Genomic DNA, 24,490 nt, shown 5'->3' with positions numbered 1-24,490 from the left:
TTTTCTATCATGAATTACCTAAAAACAACAAATGTGCAACAAACTACAAATGTACTTCTACAACTCCTTAAAAAAAAGACTCAAAAATGAAACCAAAATCTCTAACAAGAAACTTTCTCAACCATCAAAGACCGTGAAAAATTCGGATCCTTAAAAAAACCTAAAAAAACTACCATCCGCGTTGCCATCCTTGGTCACCACCAGCACCACTACCACCACCCCTTTTGCTTTAGAACCAAACTGCAAGCGCAACAAAAAGGAAACGTGAAAGAACGAAGCAGAAGAAAACACCATGAAGAGGTATACGTAGAAAGTTTTACTAGCTTTGTCCGACGAGAATCTCGCTTTTTCATCGTTTTTCGAACGTGTAAGAACAGGAGGATCAGCAGCGCTGTTTCACGCGCTCCACCGTGCGTATGCACGCGCGAGCCACGCAGGCGCACCATTGAAAATCCTCCCCAAGGGTTGGAGTGAGTCAGACACACGGCGAAGGGAGGCCGTTAATCGGCGATAGGCAGTCAGTCGGTCGGCAACCAGCGCGCCACACGGACGTCAGCTCGTGTTTTCGCCCCGTTCCACGCCGATCCTCGTCGTCGTCGTCGACGCGCGTGACACCTTCGCTCGTCTCAGCTACCTCTTCCACTAAAAGAAAATATTCTTCGCTTGGATAGTTTTGAACAATTTCTTAAATGTCCTATCAATGACTCTTATATTTTTATTCTGCGATCTTCTAAATTGCAACTTTGAGAACTTGGTGAATGCTTAATAAGGGATGAATAAATGTTGGAATATTCTATAGAGAACTTCGAATATTCTATATGTGGACTTTACTGAAAATTTCCTGAACGCTCGATGTCTGAAATATCAATGTTTTAACTGGCAGTGGAGGTTTAAGTAACAGTCGGCGAGGTAGTTAATCGAAAGAGAGGATCGATCGGAGTTTTGAAGGACAGAAGGGGTGGCTCGTTGTCTCGCTGTCGGCCGCAGCGACGTGCGAGTATCGATGTCCAGTGAACACGAGTTCGTATGACGAGTACCGTCTACCGGGACATGACAGTGAACGGACTGTGTAATGGGAGTTGACAGGCGGACACCTGGTACGTTCGAGCGATGCACAGAGATGAACGAGAACGTGTTCAGCTGATGGCCCATCCGAAATTTTACCGATCCTAATCTAGAAAGATCGTTGCCTTACTCGCGATAGAACGTAGCTCGCTTTCAACCGCGAAATCCTCTACCTCCAGATCGTGATATATCTTTTGTATATATTTTTTACGAGTAAGCGAACCCACGAGATCACTCAACAACCATCTAAAATACCATCGCGAACAAGAGTCTTCCAGGAAGTTAATCCACCCTCTTGTCCTTCCATAAATACCATCAACTTTATCAACGAGATTCTCTTTTAAATCAGAAACCGACATATTCGATAAATTTCTAAAGAAGTCAAAATTAAGAAGAAATCTTCGCAATAACAAAGATCTCCTCTTCAAGAGATTCTTCTTTCTGGAGAAAAAATTCCATTTGCAGAAAAGATCCGAACAAATTCATAGCAAAGAGAAGCGTTCGTGAGCCACGAGGCTCGACCAACGACACGAGGTTCGTCGATCGAGCGATTGCGCTGCAGCTGCAACGATTTCGAGACAGCTGCGACGCGCTTCTCCAGAGGGTGGCGGAGACCGTGGGGAATCACGAGGACGCCGATCATCTGCGAAGGTGACAGGAGAAAGACCAACGGGGAGGGTGGAGGAGACGAAACATACAACGAGGCTGGAAACGAAGGAGGTGGAGGGTGAAAGTGTCGACGACAGGAGTGGTGGTGGCAGTGGTGTTATCGGTGACGACAGTGGGACTATCAACGAACACGGCGACAGTCGTGGGCAGAAGAATAATAACGGTGGTAGTAACGGCATTGGTAGCTGCGCTACGAGTGGTGTCAGTGGTGGTGGTGGTGGTGGTGGTGGTGGTGGACTATCGTGCAAGGGTAGTACGTTACGACTTCTAAGGGGACTGGTGGAGGGCCCAATAGGCAGGGTGGCCGCACGAGTGCACCGTTGGGGAACAGCAGGAGGGGTCAATCCCTCTGCACCCTCAGGACGGGAATGTCCCGGCGGAGAGGGCACCCCCCGTCGGAACGTCCTCGACGCCACGAAGAATCGCCGGCTGATGGGCGCCAACCTCACTAAGCAAAGCAGGGTGAGTCGCTCGAGAAGGGTGGCCGTGCGAGCTTCTTTCGATTCTCGACCCGTTACCGACAACACGCGTGCTGCGTCCAGCCTTCACTTCTCCCTTTTTTCCTTCCTTTCTTTCTTCCTTCTTTTCGCTGGATAATGAAGCAGTATATGGGTTAGAGCGTGAATGGGGAATATAAAGGTACATTTATAGATCGATTGTTTGAGAATTTGCGGGGTTGCATATGGTGCTTTGTGCGAATAGAACGATTCGAGGTTAAGGACAGTGTATCGGGTTCAAGATCAGAGCGATAGATATATATTTGGAAAATTGTGATTTTTCTTTTAAGATATCGAAGTTGATTAATTTCAGAAAGTATGTCGTATTACGAGTAACATAATTGCATCGTGATTTTATACTCTTTATTGTCTCCGGAGCATTCCTTGCGATTTTAAAAACGTTTAGTGTAGTTTTGTTTGGAAAATCATATACTTTTTGTTATTCGTACGAGAAGTTAAAACTGATATTCACCTTGTGATGAATCTAGAAGCAAAGATGAATTACTTTAGTTACAACTATTAACCGTATATTCGGCGCAATTGTTCTCCAGTAAAAAATATTTCTTATTTCTTTTTGCCACTTAAACTCCCCGAATAGAGCGGTAGAAACATTGAAGAGAAATTCACATCAACGATTAAAGCGACCACGCGTGCCCTGCAAAGCCATCTAACTTCTATTAAACTACTATCGCATAAAGCTTCCATATTCGAGTAAAGGACATTCCAAGACGAACAAAACACCATACAAACGGAAGGCATAATTCATTTTATTATCCTACACGAACAAAACGGATTATCTTTGAAAGTTCCAGCGATGAAACGTTTTATTCGTTGCTGGAAACTAGCCGGACCATTCGTTCCGAACGCCAGGAAGAGTTTCACGGCAAATCGTACCGTTGAACTTGTTTGGGTATTCGTCTCGCGCTATAAACGACAATCGGGTAGAAAGTTTTGTCTAGCTAGCAAGGGACATAACCGTTGTTCCGTAACAAAACCGTCCTGGCTAGTTTCGTAACTTCTATACTTTCGTAACTTTTTACGTCCCTCGATTCGCGTCCTTTGAAAGAGTAGCTGCTGTGGCCGTAGAAAAAGTCGTACGATAATCGAACGGAACCAGCAGTCTTTTTTTTCGACGACGTATAAAACTGGGAAATGTAGAAAGACGTTAAAGCGTGAATTTTCAAGCAAGAGAAAAATTTTACGATAGAAACCAAGTTTTTAGGTCAAATTGCTAAGTTAAAGGGGAAGCGTTTACGTTTCTTGCGTCTCTGACGCCTCGTAGTTTCTTTATAGTTTAGAATATTTCTCCCCTGCGAGGGAGCAGCATTGAAGTCGCGCACACCGCGGTTGTAAAAACTCGAAGTGCGCTATATTTCTGCGGAGAAGTAACGTTCTTTTCTGAAGACTGAAATGAAGTTTGGATTAGTCTTTCTTATAACTATAAGGGCGAAGGGTTGTTTAACTTGAACTTCGAAGAAGAAGAAATGGTGAACCATTTACTTTCCCAAAAAAAATATTTCATTCTTACGATTGTTTCTTTATTTTCACCTTCGAATATCTGTAATTTTCTTCTTTTCTGCAAAATCGTGGAAGCGATGATTATCCTTTGAACTCGATGAGAAACCTGTGAAATTGTTTCAACCGTCGAAGATCTCGCTTCTTTAAAGGAAAAGAAGAAACTCAGTCTGTTCTCGTCTTAGAAAATTGATATCACCGATTCTGTTAAAAGAATACTGTTGTTCGACAGTTTCTCGTTGAAATCGGAGCACACGGTAGCTTGGAGGATAAAAATGCGAGGCGGAAGAGGAGAAGGGACAAGAAGAAAAAGGTAACGAGGAAATTCATGGGCCATTTAAGCTCTGCCGCAGGTATCACGCGTAGATATCTGCGCCCATGAGAGACACCCATTCACCGGCCGCTTTCCGTGCCGATGAATGAAGCATTCATGCGCCTCGTGCGTTCGTAAAAGACAGAGTTTACTTTGACGATTTGAATCACGCCCGCTGAATCTCTTCCGATTCAGCTCACACAAACCCTCCACAATTTCTATTCATCCGCTCTTCTCTCTCTCTCTCTCTCTCCTTCTCTCTTTCTCTTTGTCTTATGATCAAGATCGTCCAAGTAATTGAAGATTGATTAACCCGAGCATCGCTAATGTCAGTACCTACGACGTTACGTCTTTTAAAATTACTATGATTATTGTGACGATTGCATATTGAGAGATATCAAAAATTTATGTAACTGCAACCTTTGAGTTGTCGTAGAAGAGATATTTGGTTTTCGTGAAAAGCAACAAATTTGACAAAGAAAATTAGGCAACATTGAACGACAAAATTAATTTTCAAAAAGTAAATTTCATCCTGTGAATTTTCATTTTCATTGGAAAACGGTTTTTATCTTAGCAAGGAATTATATAACATCGTAGGAATATTGATAAACATCGCGAAATATTCTTAGGTTTTTGAAACACGTAGAACAGCGAGGAAATTCATCTATTATTATATTTTCTCAAACTTGGAAAGCAACGAAGTATTTTTTGTACCGTACCTCGTCTTAATTCATAATTCTATTATAACTTGTAATCTGTAATATAATATTGTATACTGTAATGTGTTTTCTCGCCGTAAATAAATTAAAATTCAAATTGAGAAAGGAAATTTTAGAATCAAAATTCTACACGATATTATTTCTCCATGAATCGCCGAATTTCTCCAACATGTTCAAAGAATTTCTTCCATAACAGTGATCCGCTATGCCCAGCATTCTTGCTGTAGCAAGCCGTACGATTCACAAATTCTCTCGAGTAGAATACCGGAAACGTAGCCACGGTTCGCACGGTGCATACCGAGAGGAATAGCCCCGTATATCTGTTAGCTAATTCCAGGATTTTCAACGAGTGTACGAAACTAGCGTTATCATCGTTAGCACACGGTTCGATGTAACGACGCGTATCAACGCGGTTCACAGCGATAAATCATGGTGAAAGCAACCCCTAAATAATACGATACCGGGAGGCTGATCGTGCAACCGCACGAAACTCGACGAATTCGTGGAAAAACGTCGTTGACTGGCGTTCATTTTGTAAATGAACGGGACCACGTCGTTTGTAACTCGAGCAACGTCGTGTCGAAGATCGTAAGTTACGGTTCCTTTATCGCGGTTCGACTAATTACCGGTCGATCGCGAAAGAACGCGTTACACTGTCCGGTCGAAATGGAAACCCATGAAAATACGAGAGAAAGGATTTTATTCTTCACCAGAGGCAAGGTGAATTTGCATTTGGGTTCGTTACTCGAATTACACTGAGGCATGTTCTACGATTACCGATTCTTTTGATAACCGCCGCGAAACTGTTATACGGTCGGTAATGATTACATGGAAGCTTTTGTACCAGGCTGGATTTTAGAGGCGAAATTGCATATGCGGATAAAAAGTATTAATGAAAGAGACGATGGAGTTTTAAAATTCGTAGGATTCGTTGATCTGTGTGACGCTTCTCGTATATTATAATAAAATAGAAAAATTAATATTGAGTCACTTTTTATATGTTCATAATATTATGTGAAGTAAAATTATAGATCATGTAGCTCCGTAACGTCTAATAGTAGTAATAGTAGACGTAATAATACGAATATGTTTCATCTATTTTACAAAAAGAATTAATTTTAAGAGCTGTATCGTGTTCACGATCTTGTGTCATAAAATTATACGTATTAATCTCACAAAAAATACAGTAAGACCATACCAAGCTGTAGAAAACATATAACTGTACCAGACAAAAGCTAACCCATAAAATCTGTACTATCTGTTCCTCGTTGACAATGGAGAACAAACAAGTAGAGTATGCAACAACAGTAAAAAAATTGTTCACTTACGACAAAAGAAACGAAGGAAATTGCAGAATCATCGTTGTACGACTAATCGAAGCCAAAGAATTCTTCGTCGATAATAAAAACTAAAAAAGTAGAATATACAACGAAAACGAAAGAGAAAGGCGATTCGTAGCCATAACGAGCAAGAATATTAACGCGTCCAACGACCCAACTCGCTCCTATTCGCACATCGATTCGCTTTAGTAGTCTGTAGACTAATACACCCCGCAAGAACTGCTTCAAATCATAACCAGTATTAATCGGCGCTGTTACAATGCGAATTTTCGCGCGAATGCACAATTTGATGAATCGATCGCAAGTTTGTCGACAAACAACGACGTGAAATCCATCCGTGAAATGGAAAAGTACACAAAGCTCGTATGCTGCACCGATAATGTCGAGGTCGAGAGGTGTTAATTATCTTGTTTGCACAGTTGTGCTCGTGCCGCGATTGTTTGTCGTGGCTACCTTTGATACGTGTCCGGTGTTTGACACCAACTTTTATAATTCACATCTGCGCCACAAATTTAGCTTCTTTTTCTTTTATGTGAAAAGCGATGCGTGGAATCTTTGTTTTTGAGAATAATTCTTTTTGCAATTCGAGGATTATATAGATGTGTATGGTGTGTTTGATAATGTTTGAAGAGAAAAATTGATTTTTTAGTTTTTCATGATCTTATAGATATTTATGTTGTTTTGATATTTTAATTTGGACAAGTCATTGGTATTTGTATGAAATACATATGTTATTTTTCTATTCTTATTCCATAAGAATAACTAATAACTCTAATAACTCTATTCTTAGTTTCTCTATATTTCATGTTTCTAAAATAACGGCGATCCTATGTTTATACGACATCGTCATAGGAGGAAAGAAATTCGCGTTTTTATAATTTCTCGACTGGAAAACCTCGTAGAATGACATTTGTGCCGTTCAGGCAATTATCAAATGAATACTAAAGACAAAAATGCAAAATCCATTCGCTAAAAACTGGGTCTTCCAAATTACGTCGAACGACTCACCACAGACAATTACACGATGACCAACTTCGTAACACATCCTCTGTCATTTAAAAAGGGCAGATAATTGACTCGATATGCGTTGTAATAAAACAACTATGGCACAGTTACGTCCCCACAGGGCAACATTCTCCTAGAAGGCGCGAAGGAGCCTGCAAGATTTATCGCGATTGCTTTCCCAACGACGAGAGGTGAGGATCAGTGGCACGTGACCCAGCTATCAATCCCTTTGCGCCACGACCGCTCACCTGCCTTTCCAGCTTTTACTTTCCCTCTGAAAACGACGATCCCCTCGCGTACAAGCAGCTAGAAATCCGATCGTGGCCAAGAATTTGCTCGCATTCTGAATTATTCAGCCCTCCACGCGCTTCTCCAGTACGCGTACGCGCTATCATTGGCGAATCTCATTAATAATTTGTCACTCGATCAACGAGCCCTCGAAACGTATCGGGAACCCTTTTAACTCGAGCCAACGTCGACGGTCCAACGTGGAGGTCCACTCGCAGCTTCCTCGCGGCTCGCACGTGCCTCGAATGAAACTAACGCGTGCACGCACTGAGTCACCGGGGACTTTGAACCGACGCAACGCCGCGTTCTGCGCGCCGAAAAACCAAGAATACTAATACGTCGAGGTGAATGGAAGAGCTGCGTGGCTAGGTTGCGAAGAGTGTGTCGCTTTGCGTTAAAAAGGAAATATTCCTGGTACGTATTGGTGGTAAAAAGATGGGATTCTGGAGATTTTTGGTAACTAAGTTCAATTAGGAATATCTACTTATATCACGAGACGAATGGGAGAGCTGAGTTACGAGGAGAGTTTGTCCCTTGTTGTTAGAGGAGAAATGTTCTTCGGGTGTATTGGTGATAGAAAAGTGGATTTTGGATATTTTCGGTAACTGAGTTTATTCGTAATTATATTAAAAATATTTAAATTATGAAGCGCATGGAAGAGCTGGATTGCGAGAAGTGTATCGCTTTGTATTAATGGGAAAAGCTGTCTGGAACGTATTGGCGATAGAAAAATAGGACTTTGGAGATTTTTGGTAACGAAAATTATTCGTAGTTAGATTAAGATTGCTAATATTATGAGGCAGATGGAAGAGTCACATGCTTTGAGTGAAAGACGAAAAATTATTACAACTTATTGGAACTTGCGAAGTGAATTTATTCGTAATTAAATCGAGAGTGTTAATACGATGAAGTGAATTGAAACGTTGTACTGTGTTTAAGAGATTAGCGAATAAATAAGAAATTTGCAATTTTAAGACGAATGAATATAATTAACGAGTTAGGAACGGAACTCGATGTTAGCGGAAACATGACAGGCTCGGAGGTAGTTGCTAATGAATACGTAAAGGAATTAAGTTGGCTCGTTCATAGTGCAGAAATGGTTTGACTTTTTGTGGATAAAATTAATTGTATCATTATATAAAGTGTTTCGACACATATATATTATGTTATGTCCATATTTCAAGGAAGAAATTTCGTAGAAGGTATTAAGGAGGAGTGTAGCCTAAGTACTACAAGCTTATATAGTATATCATGTTATGCGTATTATAAGGCTGGCAAAGAAGAAGGGATGAACATGAGAAATAACTCTTTTGTGATTGATGATGTAGTAATCGTATTTAAGGAACGGGTATATAAATGAACCTTTCCGTGATAAATGATCGAGTACAAATGTTCGAGGAATTAGATTATGAATCATATTTTCGTAAAAATTAACATCAAAGATTTCATATCTATTTTCCAAGTTGTGAATATAGACTGGAAGAAGAAAAGAAAGAAAAAAAAATTGTCGGTCGATATAAATGAAACGTGTACAAGAAAGATTGTTAAGGCGGTCAAAAAACTTGTTAATCTATCGATGAATCCCTTCGATACGCCATTGAGACAGCTCATCGCTGAATCTCGTTAAGAACGTAAATTTTTTACGTGACGCACGTGTCTCGAATGAAACTCACATGCGGTTATCGATCGACGTGCCCACCTTACTCGTTGTGTAAGCAATGCCGTTCCTTTTAGAATACGTTAAGTTCTCTCTCACGGACACTGCTACTGTATTCCTTAATTTTTGCTCCTTGTGTTCCGCAATTTCAATGCCTCGCTTCGTTTCCACACGAACGTGATTTTATCGAGAAACCAAGATACAAAGTCTCCGATATATCAGTTACAGTGAAATGTCGAACGCTGTTCAACCAGCAAAGGGTTAATTCTTCTGAAACCACATACTTGTTCTTAATGAAATTGAATTCTGTAAAATTCAAACGATCCTTCTAAATAGTCATCATTATACAATCGATGAAAGGTGCATACAAGTATCGTTATTTTTCGATAGAAACTCCTTCCAAACGATATTATTTAACACTTAAGAGATCGCATAATACTCGTAATAACTGAAATAGTCTAAGCAATCATCGATGTATCATCAACACAAATATTACTTTTCTATTGAAATCTTCTAAAACAATATCGCTTATGACATAATACACTATCATATATTATTTCGCGATAGCATAATAAATCTTCCTCAAAAAGAATAGAAAGGTAAATGGTCCTAAGCCTTTGAAAAATCTCTACATGAAACTCAATACGAAAGCTTTCCAGCTTTTATATCCGCATCCATTTAAATCCTCTTTAAATTATAGAAAAGACAGAGTTACGAAGTCAAAAGTAACCCCGCGCTGGCCTGTGCTTCCTTCAAAGCCTTGCAATGGCGGCGTTTCCGTCGACTGGCAGCCGAAAAAGGACAAGATCGCATTACCTCTCGACGAGTGGCCACCCCCCGAAAAAGAAGAATAGCACAACGAGGGAGAGGAACGTTCGTCGGGATTTAAGGCTCCATAAATCCGATCGAAGCATCCCTTAAGCCCCGTACGCGGTGGTCACTCGGCTTTTACCAGATTGTATTCCGCGATATCTCCCGTTTCGACCCTTGACTAAACGCCTTTCACCTGACTCCGCTTAATGGACCGCCACCTATTTCGATCGCGATGACTTTAAGCGCGGCCCGGTTTAATTCTCCGCTTGTGTTCGATCTAGCGAGCGTCGAATTTCCTGCAAGATTGAATTTTCTTCGTCTGGCAAACTACTAGTGAAATCGGAGGATCTGAAAGATCAAGACAAGGGAAGATAAGAATGCTGTAGTATTCGGTGTTCTTTGTAGGATTAAATGAATTCGGGGATGAAGAAGAGGTTTGACCGCGCTGTAAGATACAAAGCACGTTTGATTCGTTGTCGTAGCATAGATTAAATTTTAAACGATCGATACAATTCATCGTGAATATGTACAATGAATTAATCCTGCGCGTAATACGCGTTTATATATCAAACTGGACTTCCTTCCAACGAGCAAGAAGACTGTCGAATCCTCCCGTTTCAAATCGGAACGTGGCAGACAGCGTAGAAGATATGCCATATATCACACGTCTTATACTTTTCTCAAACTTAAGAAATATTTCAATGATAAAGCAACGCGATTGAGTCGAAAGTGGCCGAAGAGACGTCGTTATTTGTAATAGTTGGTAAGCAATTGACCGAATTGCTTTGATAACAAAAATTTGTAAAACGTTCAAACGAGGTACAAATCTTGACTGAGTTACGTGCAAACCTAATAACAGTTCCAGTACTCGAAGATATTTAACCTTCCTGATATCGAGAGAATGCTTCGTAATAACATTTATCCTACCCGTCTCTTTTCTACAAAAATATAAAAGAATCCAAACTCGAAGAATTTCATTTCGACAAATAGATCAAGCAACTTACTCTCTGTAGCCTTTCAAGGAACTCGGTCTGAGACACCGGTATGTTCTATCCGACGAGAAAAAAGCGATGTGGCCTTTTCCTGGAACGAACGTATCTACTAAAACCTGACAAACAAAATAACGGAATTCCGAGGAAATTTCTCGAACATCCAACGAAATTGAAACATCGAAGAGGCCGGGAGGACGGTTTAAAACTCGTTTGGTTGGAGTTGGGACCAATACGGGTGCGGTTCGTCGCGCATTTTCCAAGTTCCATCGGTTCTGGCAATTTATTATCGACGTCGATAGTCGCGGCGGGCACATTGAGTTAAATCGCGTGAAATACTGCTTTCGGCACATTCGTCGAGCGCAATTATTGATAGGACAGCCAGCGGATTCGCAGCAGAAGCATAGACGAAGGCTGTAACCGGGCTCAGAATCGAAAGGGTGCAATCAATGTACCGTGCAACGCTTCGATTTAAATTCATGAATAATTCCTCCCAGCGGCCAGGCCGAAGATCGACGAGCTCCCTTCCATTCTCTTCCGTCTTTCTTTTTTCTTTTGTCTTCCTACGCCGACCATCCTGGCTTTATCGGGTCGTTCTGCTCGATCGGGCCGAGCTTAATCAAGAAAATGTTCGATACCTACGAAACTTTCGTGGTTGTCTTTCGGTTCTTGGTGAAAATCATGTGGTGGAGATTGTATCATGCAAATTCAAAGAAGCTTGCATATGGTTCGAGTTACGAATAATTTGAGATATGGTCGGAACGAACATTGTATAAAAGTCAGCATATTTGACCTATCTCTGTTTAATGTAAAAGTATTATAATAATATTTCATTTTAATATAAAAAACAAAGGATACTTGTGAACAATTTTTCTATGAAAAATTCAAATCATCTTGCGTTCTCAAAATACTATTTTACATATTCCCGTGATTTAAGAATATAATAAGAATACATTCTATATGTTTAAATTTTCTGCAAATGCATAAATGTATAAACGCATAAACATAATCTTTGTAGTAACAAGCGTTTGAAACTTTTTCCCATTTTCTTCTACACTGACATGCATCTATCCTTCCATATACCATTCAAGTTACAAATAGTGTCAATTAACGCAAATCTTAATTCCAAAATTTACAAAGAAAAGGAAACGAAGAGGATCGAGCCACTAATCCACGATGAATCAATTCAGCTTCGTTTCAGTCGATAATTCGAACGAAATTAATTCCAGCATAAAATCCTCTAACACGAATGTCCATCTCTGATTGAATCAATCGCGCAACCGCGTAAACAATTCTCGTTCAATTTGCCTTCCTCCCTACTAGCCCGAGTTTTCACTCTCCAATAGCTGAGACTTCCCACTGGAGATAAAATCGAAATCGACAAATTCTGAACTAACGTGACGTCGCCGGAAGCCAAAGTCCCATTGTCGATATACACGAACATTTTCTAACGGAAAAGAGATCGTAAATAGGTCGTATTTGCCTGACAGACTACTGTCCGATATTTTACTTCCTCGGCAAACTTCTTTCTTCTTCTTTTTTTTACGATTCATTTCGCGTCCTGTGGAGTCGGCGATAAATCTGCTCGCTTATGCTCGTTCGAGTCGAAAAGCGTTCACGATGCATAAAACTCAGCAAAGTCTTGAAGGGGTGGAAGCAGCATTGAAAATTATCATGAACGAGGGGAGCGAATCGCGTTCGCTTGATGAACATCTGCAGAGATAGAGACATGGATAGAAACGTGCATGTTTCAGTGCATCCGCGATGAGATCAATGGTCTTGAAGCGAAATAAATTTGCACATGAATAAGGGTTCTTGATGATCGGTATGGAGGGCAGTGGGACGTTGCTGGACGACGCTGGAGAAGAACTGACTCAATGGGGATTGAATAAATTCGCTCGAGAAGATGAAGGGAAATATGTACTTGTGTTTACTTTCATTAGATGCTAGATTTTTCTGCGTAAAAATTAAAGAGATGACTCCAGAGCGGGACAAGAGTCGTTACGTTGACTGATGGGAAACACTAATTCGTTTGTTACAGAGAGAGGCTACGCAACGAGATGTGGAACGCGAACGACGACAACGAATGGAAGCCGAAGCTCGGGTACGCGAGGCTACGGCTGAAGCTGAAAGAGCACGCTCCAGGGTTCATCACCTTCAGAGAGAACTGGCCAGGTAAGAAAACATTCTATATTATATATGACAATTACAGAAGAATGATACGCTATGCACACTTTCGTTAATTTTCTGATTTCTATGTTATTTGATGCTGAAAGATAAGATAATACTATAATGTACTTTGACATATGATTAAGAAGAAACACAACATATTTGATCTGAAAATATAAGTCATTTATTAATAGATAATAAGTTGATGAAGTTTTATGAAAATATTAATGAACCTAATACATATATAATATGTGATAACCAATATTTTTTGACAAATAAATATTTTTCAAGAGAATCCAATAAACAAATTTAATAAAAAGATAGTTTTGGTAATGTATGATTGGTTAACAAAGTATTGAGTTTTAGCATTATTGTCATATGATAAACAGAAAATATGACCCATCATATTTTTCCCATAAAATGTTCATACGAAAATTGAATCAGTTTGTTGTGGGTATATTTTTTATTAATATCCTAAAAATTCAGTCGGTAGATTACAAGATACCAGATTTCAAAACTATTTCGTTTATCGAAATCTAGTTGAAATAAAAAATTCCAATTTCATTGCAGTATCGATTAATTTTTTATTTTCCCCGTCTGCAACGTTTGTACAACACGTTCAACCAATTTAATTAAAACACGTTCATGTTGTACATAGTAAAAAAACGCTTGAACCAGCCCTATGGAAAAATACATATGCATACGGAATATAAATTGGTCTACTCGAGTTCGAAGCGAATACGTGCTTTCAGTAATTTTCTATCCATTTCAAGTGAGCTCGTGCATCAACTACATTAATTGAAAAATCCCCCTGTTACCAATTAAATCTAAATTTTGATCAAAATTAACTTTGCAAATATTTTGACATATATATATATACATAGATATATTTATACATAAAGTGCAGCATAACGAATAACGCAAACTTAATATGCCATTCCATAAACACTCACCCCAGAATTTTATATAGTGTGAAAGATTAACCCCTCTGACCGAATACGAATACGAAGAGCTTCATGTTCTTGAAGCTTAACTATCGCGAATTATGAGCATAACGAAAAAGTGTAATATGTAATAAGAATAAAAATATTTTGATTCGTTTAATTCTTTATTAAAATCATTGAAACTGTAAAAAGCTTTACAGACATTAATTATATTGACGAATTAGTTACGATACTGGAGCGACGAGATACGACGAACTGGCCGTTAGTTGAATAGATTTATCAACATAGAGAACTTTATAAAGCGCAGTATAAAATTACTACGAAACGAGGAAAACAATAAACTCATAATTCGTCGACAAATTCAATTCGGTATCTGCGGTGCTTTCGAAGAAGATAGCTTCTAATACTTTATCACCCTATATATTCTACCGTCAGAAGAGAACAAGGTTTCCCGTAATCCTGGGAGAGCACAACTCGGTGCAACTTCGTTTATGCAGGGGTCCACATTTCCCATCGATAGACAGGAAAAGAGAAACCAGGCCTGCAAATCGATGCGGTTGCCAAACATCCGGTAATAATTCGAGACGCTTGTTCGACATCGATTTCTCCTTCCTTTGCCTTCCTCTCTACGTAAATGTATCTATACACGCGTATATATGTGCATGTGTGCACGGGTTCGCGAAAATCGCTTATTTCATCGAGCCACAGACAGCGCTTTATTTCCCGTGCACAGCTCGCCGGAAAAGTATCGACTCGATATAACGTATAAATAATGCGACCGCGTTTCCCACGCAATAACTACCGGATTTCATGGTAAATCATCGATATTGGCGTCCTTCCAATAACATATCTCGAACCGGCCAAAACCTCCCTCGCGAACGTATTATCGCAGCGTTGTATCGAGATTACAAGTTTTCCCTTCTCGGCCAAACTACGGTGCGAATCGAACGCGGTGGGCTGTGGAAATTTTACCTTGGCTAACATTTACACATTTGTTTCACACGATCGTTTCACCGTACTACGTAGATTAGCGTTGTGTCCGCGTTCATCGAACGTTTCGAGGGATTCAAGTGTTTGCACGATGCATCATCCGCTACTCATGGAATGTTTCGAGTTTTTAGCCCCATCGTTTGAGCGTTGTTCGAGCATAGTTTCGATGTACGAGTATTTGAAATAATAATAATAATTACTGATATTTATCGTACGATAACGTTCGTTAATAAAATTAAATACAACGAGGAATATATACGCGTCTGCTCATAAATATTAAGACTGTTCATAAATGGTAATAATAGATTTTTTATACGAGTAATATTCTTTAATGGAATTAAATACAAAGAAAAATGTATACATCCCCGTTCATAAATATCAAGGCGCTTATGAAAATCTAAGTAAACCTGAAAAATTATTAGGGAATTACCAAAACTTTTGAGAACGATATTTCATTCGAAACGTTAGACTATAAAAAATCTCTATATTATACATTATAATAAGAATCTCATCAGTTTAATGTAATAAAATTAATTCTCTTCTTTTCCCTCTGTATATCTATCTTCACAATTTTGACCTTGGGAGTAGATCGTAATAATATGAAAAATTGTTGAATTCTTTCTATCGGAATAAGGTTTATGGATAACATATGCCTGCGAGGTAAGAGGTCGGCGATAATTCTTTCATATCGGACCTTTCTCGATGACAAATCTCGCCGTCGGAAATGCTATCAACCGGATATATTACACCGGATATCGGAAGCTGGTACTATGACGTTAAATCATAGTGGTTGTTCGTTTTATTGAAGGATCACGTTCGAGAATGAAGTTGGAAACGTTGTCCTCGAAGATTGTATTGAATGTAAGACCTTTAATCTTTTCGCTGCGTTCAAACCGTAGAAACGTTAATACGATTCTACATCATAGACAACGTACACATACACCTTTAGCAATTGATATTATATAATAATATTACTTAATATTTCTATTAGTTAATATTTATAAATATGCATATTCAGATATGTATAATTTTGTGTACTAGACTAGATTAGAATATGAGTGTATGGAAATATGTGTGTGCACAGCGTCTCGAAAAGCAGATGAATGTATTTGTTCCGTTAGCAGCGTGATACAGAAGAGAGACAAAGAAAGGTGAGATAAAGAAAGTGCTGAGACGCGTGCAAATGTGTATCGAAAAAGATCCTGGAAATCGTTTATTAAATAAATCTAAAACTATTTTAACATGAATTCTAAGTGTAACCGTAGTGTTCCTTCACTTTTATTTCGGCGATTAAGATCCACAATTCTCAACAATACATATACATAACCAATCAATTTGAGCAGATTTTATCAAAAAATAGGTGTAACTTAAAGTTCATAATTTCTATCAAATACTAAACTCTTACTAAAATTGAAAGTCGTCCTAAGACTTTTATACGGAAATGTATACGTTGTCCGTAGTGAAAGGGTTAAGGATATTCGATAATTGTAAAAGAAAATTACAATATCGTACAAACTTTGTATAGTCTCCAATATAATGTGTTCGAGTCATTTTACCATTAATTAAACGATCTTATGTAATGATTTTCCTGTATCTTTCTATCTCTTATATACGTGATCAGTAATAAGAGATGAATTAAATCAGTCCATTAACGAATTTTATCGATTCCTTATTTCATGCCTGACAACATATAAGCCGATGTAACGACTAGCCAATAAATTATATTCCCATCGCGACGAACGTTATTACTGCGTAAGATTCGAGGGGTCGTTGATTTCTTCGTTTCCGCTACAATAGTTAATCGCAAATTCATTTGAAGATAAATGAGACAAAAAGAAGAAGAAACTGACTTGGCGAGCTCGTTAATGACGCAGTCGACTGCAATGATTCGCAGGAATCGAATAATTGCTTAATTATCTGCGATTCATTAGTCATGTCCAATTACACGAAAGCAAGCGTTAAATAGGGTATTAAGTGCGGTGTAAAATACAACGTTAAAGGACCGCCGCGTATCCCGGTTCTCCCATAAATGGCTAAAATTTAATTCCCGCGTTCGATTGTACTCCCGCGCAAGTGCCGCGCAAACAGTCTATTGAATTTCAAAATTTTAATCGACGCGTCTGCTGGCCGTATAATTACGAAAATTAAAGAAATCTTCCAAGTCAGAAAATGACGTCGCTGATCTTTTGTGAAATTTTTATTAGTCGGATTAAGTAATAAAAGCAAGTAATTACATTTTTTATTGGAAAAAATTTGAAGATAACTTTTGTAGCTGATATGAAATATTAGGTTATTGTAGGAGCAATATGATTCTTTCAAAAGTTTACACTTTATATAGGGAATAAGATGTAAAGTGAATTGATTACATTAATTCATATTAAGAATCTTACTAAAACATTCGTACAATTTAATGCTCATAATGTGCATCAAATACTGGTAAAAATTGTAATAAAAATGAAAGGTGTCCTAGTGCTTTTCAGCAGAAAATGGGCATCTATTTGTCAGTAATATAGCAACGATGTATCTCCCCGAAGTTTCGTTTTTATTTTAAACTCGTCACTTATAAAAATCAGATTAGCCATGAGCTTAATATGAATTAAATTATATTAAAAAATCTTTTTAGGGGAAATTGAAGTCTTAAAAAGCATGAATGCTCCAGAAAAGATCGAAATTGATAAGAATTTCTTTTATTCGCCTCTCGAAAGGTCGACACAACACGATTGACATTAGATAACTTTTTTACAATTACTAAAATCTACTGTCGCTATTATGAAAACTTGCATTCATTACATCTTCTATCAAGGAAAGAAAACGATTTATAAAACGGTTTATACACCCTCAAACTCACACCACGAAAAAACATACTCTTTCTCCTTACCTTGAGCCATATCGCATTTATGTCAGAAATACCTACGGAAATATCAGACAACGATCCTTGGCCGGCATGCACATTGTCATTGGAGCGATAAAAAAACGGAGACTGGAACGCATATTTGGCGAGAAACCAGGCTAGCCAAGCAGACAGAAAAGCACGTTAAGGCGGAGCCATGGGATCTACCCCTCGACTCGAGTCACGTCGAACGCATCTCGGAAACGGGACAGGGTCGATTCTGCGAAGGGGTTGCTTATGGCAGAATGCCACGAGAAGCGAGACAACAAAGCATCGTGCGTGTTCGCAACAAAAGCGTAGATGTGCTTCTCACGCTATTCTGGTTGCACAAACGCAGATGCACCACGACTTCTCGATGCCCTTTGCACGTCATTCCAGCTGCGAGTGGATTATGGTTATGCTAATGCTAGAAAGATATGATAACTGCGCAGGGAACGCGTCATCAAGGAAAATTGCATCTATAAGCAAGAAAAAGTGTTGATATTAATTCAATTGTGCAAGATTCTCTCCAGCTGCTTTTACTATTAATTCGAAATTAATATCGTAGACGTGGATAATAATCTCGTTTATCGTGATAGGTGTTTGAATAAAATTTCTAAGATAACAGTTTTCCCGTAAAATTCTTGGATTTAATGAAACGCGCAAGTAGTATTTTCCAAGCTTTAAACCAATAGTGAAACTACTAGTGAAACCTAGTGAAACTTGAATAGACGTATTCTCGTCGAAAAACAAAGAAGAGGAATTTCGAAGAAGAGAAACCAGAAAATTACAGTTATTCGCGATAACCATACATATCGCGATTTCAATATTTGTATGTTCTAAAAATCTGACTTGTTCTAATTCTGATTCGCTGATCTTTGATCAAATAGATCGGAGGGGCTCTATAATCTTTTGTTCTTACGATCTGAGGAAATTTGTAACGATTCTCGTGACCATAGATACGAAGAAAGATTTTATACTTTAGGGGAAAATGTTGGTTTCGCGAGCTGGCATACATAAAGACATTTTGAATATAAGGACATAAGTTGAGGAATGGATTTAGTCAGAAATGTCCAGATGAAATTCCATCGATAAGAGCGTATTTCGCGTTTTCCCGTCTTTTGGCATGTAAGCACGTCTCCTTACAATTTCTGCACGATGCTATTCCCAGCCGGCGAAACGAATTTTTATCGCCAACCCCATTTGGCACCGGTATCGTATTTCCCGTCGCCAATAGCCTCCGAAAATCGGGACGGTTACGCATTATATCGTGGAAGTTTGAATTTTATTAAGGAACTTCTTGGCCCCTTGCCGCACAATAACGTTATGTCGATTGGATCGCTGGTAAGCTCGTGCCATTTTTAATACTTCTCCACAATGTAATCCATTCGACCCTGAAAAATTTCGCGATTCTTAAACTCTGTACTTTGAGAATACATTACTGGAATAAGCTTCGCTAATAAATGTCCATATATATTTTTACAAATAAAGCATAAAATTATATGTGCTTTTCAAGTGACCTTAGATGTCAATAATACGATTTCGATGACTTTTGGAGGTCTCTGAATGATCTTGAATAGTAATAATAAGGCTTCAGTGTCTAGTGCTGTAACTTTCATATGACTTTAACTAGCAATGACACGACCTCGATATAAATCTGTGTAATCATGTAACGATCCTGACTGCCAGTGAAATGACTTTTATAACACCTTATGACTCTGAAACGACTTTGATGATCAATAGTTGTCAATTTTAATGACTCTCTAAAATTTTGAAACGATTAAACATCAAATCGATATTTTCTTTATCCAATGAAATTCAGAAATCAAGCACACAAAGATGTTTATAAATAAGTTAAAAATTCTCTATATTTGTTTGATTTTTTGATTTGTTGAGTTTTATCTTCATAGAAATGAAAATTAAATATAGAGTGTAACGTAATGTCCATTCTCTTATCAAGATAACATCAGTAGTACGAATCTATACGAAGCTCGTCTGCGCAAGAATATTCATGAAAATGGCTCGTCTCGCATGAATGGCACGTCGCCTGATCTAAGTGCGAAGCATATGTCTCGAGTATGACAGCGCTGCAAACAGCTACTAGAAACTTCACGGCGCAACGATATCTACGAATTCGGCGAAGGGCCATGGAATCAGCGAAATGCTTAACAAACATGAAAGCATTTAGCTTGAAAGCAGCGATACCCGCTATAGACCAAGATGCGCAGTAGAGACGCGTCTCGTTAAAATGCAGTCTTGAACTTGGAGAACAGTATGAAGCGTACTTGAAATCGCATGGGAATCTCACAGACCTTCCCCGAGGATATACATTGCGTTCTCGTAGACTCGCGTCGAACCTGCGTACTTTGTTCGCGTTGCGTTTGATTTTGTTAATCGAATGCGGGAAAAGATTCGAATACAAAAGTTTGAGTCGTATAGAAGCTGCAAATAAAAGATGTAGGCGCTGCTTACAGGACCGATTTCAGATACCAAGGCAATGGAACAATAAATAGGAAAGAATTTAATTAAATATTCCTGTACACGGTCTGTTTGTGTATGAATCTTTTTTTTAATCAGTGGAGATCTGCCCTTGACTTGGAAACTTCAAATTTTTTATTTCATTGTATAAAAAATATCAAGGCAGAAGACGTTAGCGTAGATCGATCATTGAGAAAGCAGAGATGTGCGATACGAATAGCCTGCTGATATTCGAAATAGCGCAGGAAAGGTGTCATAAGAAACATACTCCGGAACCTAATTATTCTCTTGCAAAATGGAACAAAAGTTTCGTCTCAGCACATAAACCGGTTTACGTTTCCAACGGACACAGATGTACAGAATTTGGACAATAGATATCTGAGTCCGATGAGTGTAGGTTCTTGAAAATGGATGATACAGCTCAGGAAGATATACATATGTAAAATGTAAAGGTTTCAGAAAGTATTACGGCGACAGAGTGATTCGTAGCATTTCAAGGGTCTCGAGACCATTAGGTAGTTTGAAAGATTTCTAGATCCCTGAAATCCTGAGGCCTTAGAAGTCTCGTGGCTTTCAAGGTTTCCGGAGATATTAGAAATTTCTGAAAATCTTGAGAATTTGGCAGGGTTTCAGAGTACAAGGTCCATGGAAACTCTGAAATATTCAACGTTCCTAAGATCCTGGTAAGTCTTAGGTCTTTATGAATGCCAGATGTCTAAACTCCCTTTAGATCTTGAGATTCCAAAATTATCGACAATACCAAACAAATAATCTTACCACATATAATATAACAAAAAAAAATAGATAAAAAAGAAACACGATAATTTTCAAGTCCTATTTAACATAAAATTACATACAGACCCTCACGAAGTATTCGAATATTTGTAGGAAATTTTTTATTTGATCTATAAAGTGGAATTCGACTGTCATTATTACATTAGTAAAATTTAAAACAAATCTGTAAATATACATCGAAAAAGATATTGATTTAAATAGTCGTTATTATTCATTATTCAATGGGACTATACTTGACACTCGTATGTTTAAAATGGCTATTCATAATTATACTAATTTGTTATTAGATGTATGTTCGCAATAAATATTTTGTAACTTCTATATACATTTTCAAATTGGTTTCAGTCATATTTTGTTACCGTGTTAGTGAAATTTCAAATTATTTTGTATATCACGCACAATATATTTATATAGGAAAGTTTCCTACCGTAACTGCTCAGATACTTTCATGAGCCGCTGTAAAGTCATAGAAATTGCAAAGTGGAAGATCTATCGCGATCAATCGTGTCTGGTATCTGCTGAAAAGTCGATAACATCCCTACGATACGGCTATATCAGCCATGCTACCGACGGAAATGACAGTCTACAGACAGCAATAACGACGCCACCCTTTGGTCCCATCGCCCCTCCGCTGTTCCGAGTCTCAATTCATCCGAACATCCCGATAGGACGTCATGTTCGATAAATCTAGGCTGTTTTATTACCTCTTTAAACTAAATTACAGTCTACCGTTTGCTTTTCGCGGCGATGAACCACTCGATCTACGTGCCCTGTAATTTCATAGGCATTTTTTTCTGTTCAATGTTATCTTAACGTTAAATCCATCTTGTACAAAGCTCGGGCACCCTGTCCAGATTGACTAAATTATCTGTTGAACTGTTTCTTTATCTGTTTTATTACCATACGATCGAAAGAATTATCCGATGCATTTACCTACGTTGCGTTTTTACGTCGCATTATCTGTAACTATTTGATATTATATTTCGACCCTGTTGTTCTCGTCGAGTCTATGTGACTTGAAAGTAGTCTTTACATAATTGATCTTCATCCATGCAAATAATCGATATATTTAAATTGTGCTACTTGTGTAAATCCTTACGATTCTACGCACTTTTTATGAATAAACTCCAAAATCCTCAAAGATGCTCAAAATTTTCTCTAAAATTTGGGAAGAAGATATCAAAGGGATACATCTTCCCTTGGGAAAAATTTGATTAATTATTTGACGTCAAATGTATCTCAATTATCATTATGTATATCCATTATCATATTTTTCAAGAAGAATTTGCAAGGAATTTCATGTAATAAAAATCAACATTATGCTTCTCGAGAAACATTATTTATTTAACGTAAATAATGCAGTAAAAAATGTCTGCCAAACTACATTAAACGATTGTACAATGGTATTGATTGATCGAAACCAGATCATTTCAAGGATAACGAAACGAGCAGATGAAGAAGAAGAAGGAACCTCGACAAGATATTCTTTAGGTTAATGAAAACTCGAAGCATAGTGATTTGAACACGAAGAGAATTCCAGCCGCAGAGATGGGTGAACGTGTCGCGTTAACCGATGTGATTATTCATTCAGGACAGAAAACCGTCAGCCGGTATATCCGGCCGGTTGTAATGCATCATGTCGCGTTATATCCTCGAGAACAAAAATGTCCGGCCAATGTACACGCATTCTGCTTGCGTGTTACGCGGTGCGTGAGTTGGCATGCCCCTCCTTCCTGGAACGGTTCCCGGCAGGAATTCACAGCGTCGAAGAATTGAACCCTTCGACCCTTTCTGGAAATCTTTCGTTTCATCGACACTGGTCGTGACAAGGGTTACGTATACGACCGAAAATTTTTTAGCTTTCACATAAAAAAAGAAATGGCGAAAGAATCAACTATTTACCGTTCTCTTAATTCTGCGATAATATATCTATATAATATAATTTTCTAACTATGAATATAAATAAAAGTATTATTAAGCTTTAATAAGGGCTGAATTTTAGGAAAATGCGTGAGAACGGAACGTTTTACGTGATACGTATAACGTGTTTTATCGAACGTAATATTACGGAGGTGGACTTCGAAGGGTTAAAGAATTGAAATGGTAAGCGGTGTACCAGATATTTGTATCGAATAGTATAAGAGTATAATAGTATAATATATGATAGAAGTAAATAATAGAAATTAATAATAATAAGCAATAATAAGTAACAATAAAAACTAATTTTGATATTTGTATCATTTATCACTTGAAAGTTATGACACTGCAACGTTTACCATTTTTATTTTGGAAGGGAAATATATAAAATAATAAAAACTATATTGAACACATTTCATACAATAGCAAATATATAAACAGAGATATAATTGAGGGAAAATACGCTCTTGATTAACGTTAATACTAATTTAAACATGACGTTATCAATTAAGTTCGCCATGAACCCTTTAGTTCCGCATAATTAATACTTCCACATTTCCAAAAAAAATCCTATTACTTATTCATTGCGGTCCGTCGCGTAAATCGATTGAAATTCTGATGGTATCGAATTATCCGCGTGCTTCGAATATCAGGAACTTATTCGACCGGTATTAATAATTAACAGTGGTTGGACGTATTAATTTGTATTTAACTTGTCAGCGCGTTTATTTGCCGCAATGGTCAGTTAATTCGCAAACGTATGTCCGGTTAATTTATTATTTAACTCATGATTAATTAATGAGCGTAATTACCCGGCGGGGATCGCGTGGCGATAATCAAAACCGAGCAACAACAGACGACGAGGATCGTTTTATGCTTTTGTTTTGTGCCGCTGTAATCGGTTACGTGCCGCTTCGCTGTAACTCATTCGCACAAAAGCAAAAACTAAATAGAATCATCGTTCGAAGATAATATAAAATAGGAAAAGGAAATTTCTGTTTGCACGAATATCGAAGAAAAATGCATTTTATGGTTGATATATGAGAGACAGAAATTTGACACAATAATTTGTCACGTATATACGTACATATCTTTATTTTCGGCCTCACAGCCCTGAAAATGATTTCGTTCGCAATCTCTTTATAATGTCAATTAACATCGAATGACTATATGTATACACATGCTTATGATTTTACTTACTTGGTCTAATTTCTCAATTTTGCTCTCTCTCTCTCTCCCTCTCTCTCTCTCTCTCTCTCTCATTCTCTTACCTTCTTTCATTATTCATTCATTTTCGTCTTTCTTCCTTTTCTCGATTTCGCTCAACCATTTTGTTACCTCTTCTCTTTCCTTACCATTGACTATGTCCTTCTCAAGTTCCCCCTTACCAGTTCTTTGCATTCCCTCAGCATATGCTCCAGCATGCTTCGTCCTTCATGGCAAATCTCGCACTTCCTC

The 24,490-nt window shown here is 38.2% G+C and overlaps 1 protein-coding gene across 8 annotated transcripts in view; it reads left to right on the top strand.

Annotated features, from left to right (window-relative positions):
- The window catches only part of LOC100649702, a 398,659-nt gene that overhangs the window by 343,722 nt on the left and 30,447 nt on the right, over positions 1-24,490 (top strand). For 7 of the 8 annotated variants that reach the window (XR_007225924.1, XM_048410855.1, XM_048410854.1 and 4 more), the window contains one exon: positions 12,912-13,045. Coding sequence is in view for 7 of the 8 variants with exons in the window: in XM_048410855.1 (XP_048266812.1) it covers positions 12,912-13,045 (134 nt within the window). In the remaining variant the exon portion in view is untranslated. Of the gene's footprint in view, positions 1-512; positions 2,197-12,911; positions 13,046-24,490 lie in introns of those variants that run through there. The other variant, XM_048410858.1, reaches the window with a different exon arrangement.

This window comes from Bombus terrestris, chromosome 12 (genome assembly GCF_910591885.1).
Source record: "Bombus terrestris chromosome 12, iyBomTerr1.2, whole genome shotgun sequence".
NCBI lineage: Eukaryota > Metazoa > Arthropoda > Insecta > Hymenoptera > Apidae > Bombus > Bombus terrestris.
The sequence above is the reverse complement of the archived record's forward strand: the minus strand, read 5'-3'. Positions and strand labels throughout refer to the sequence as shown.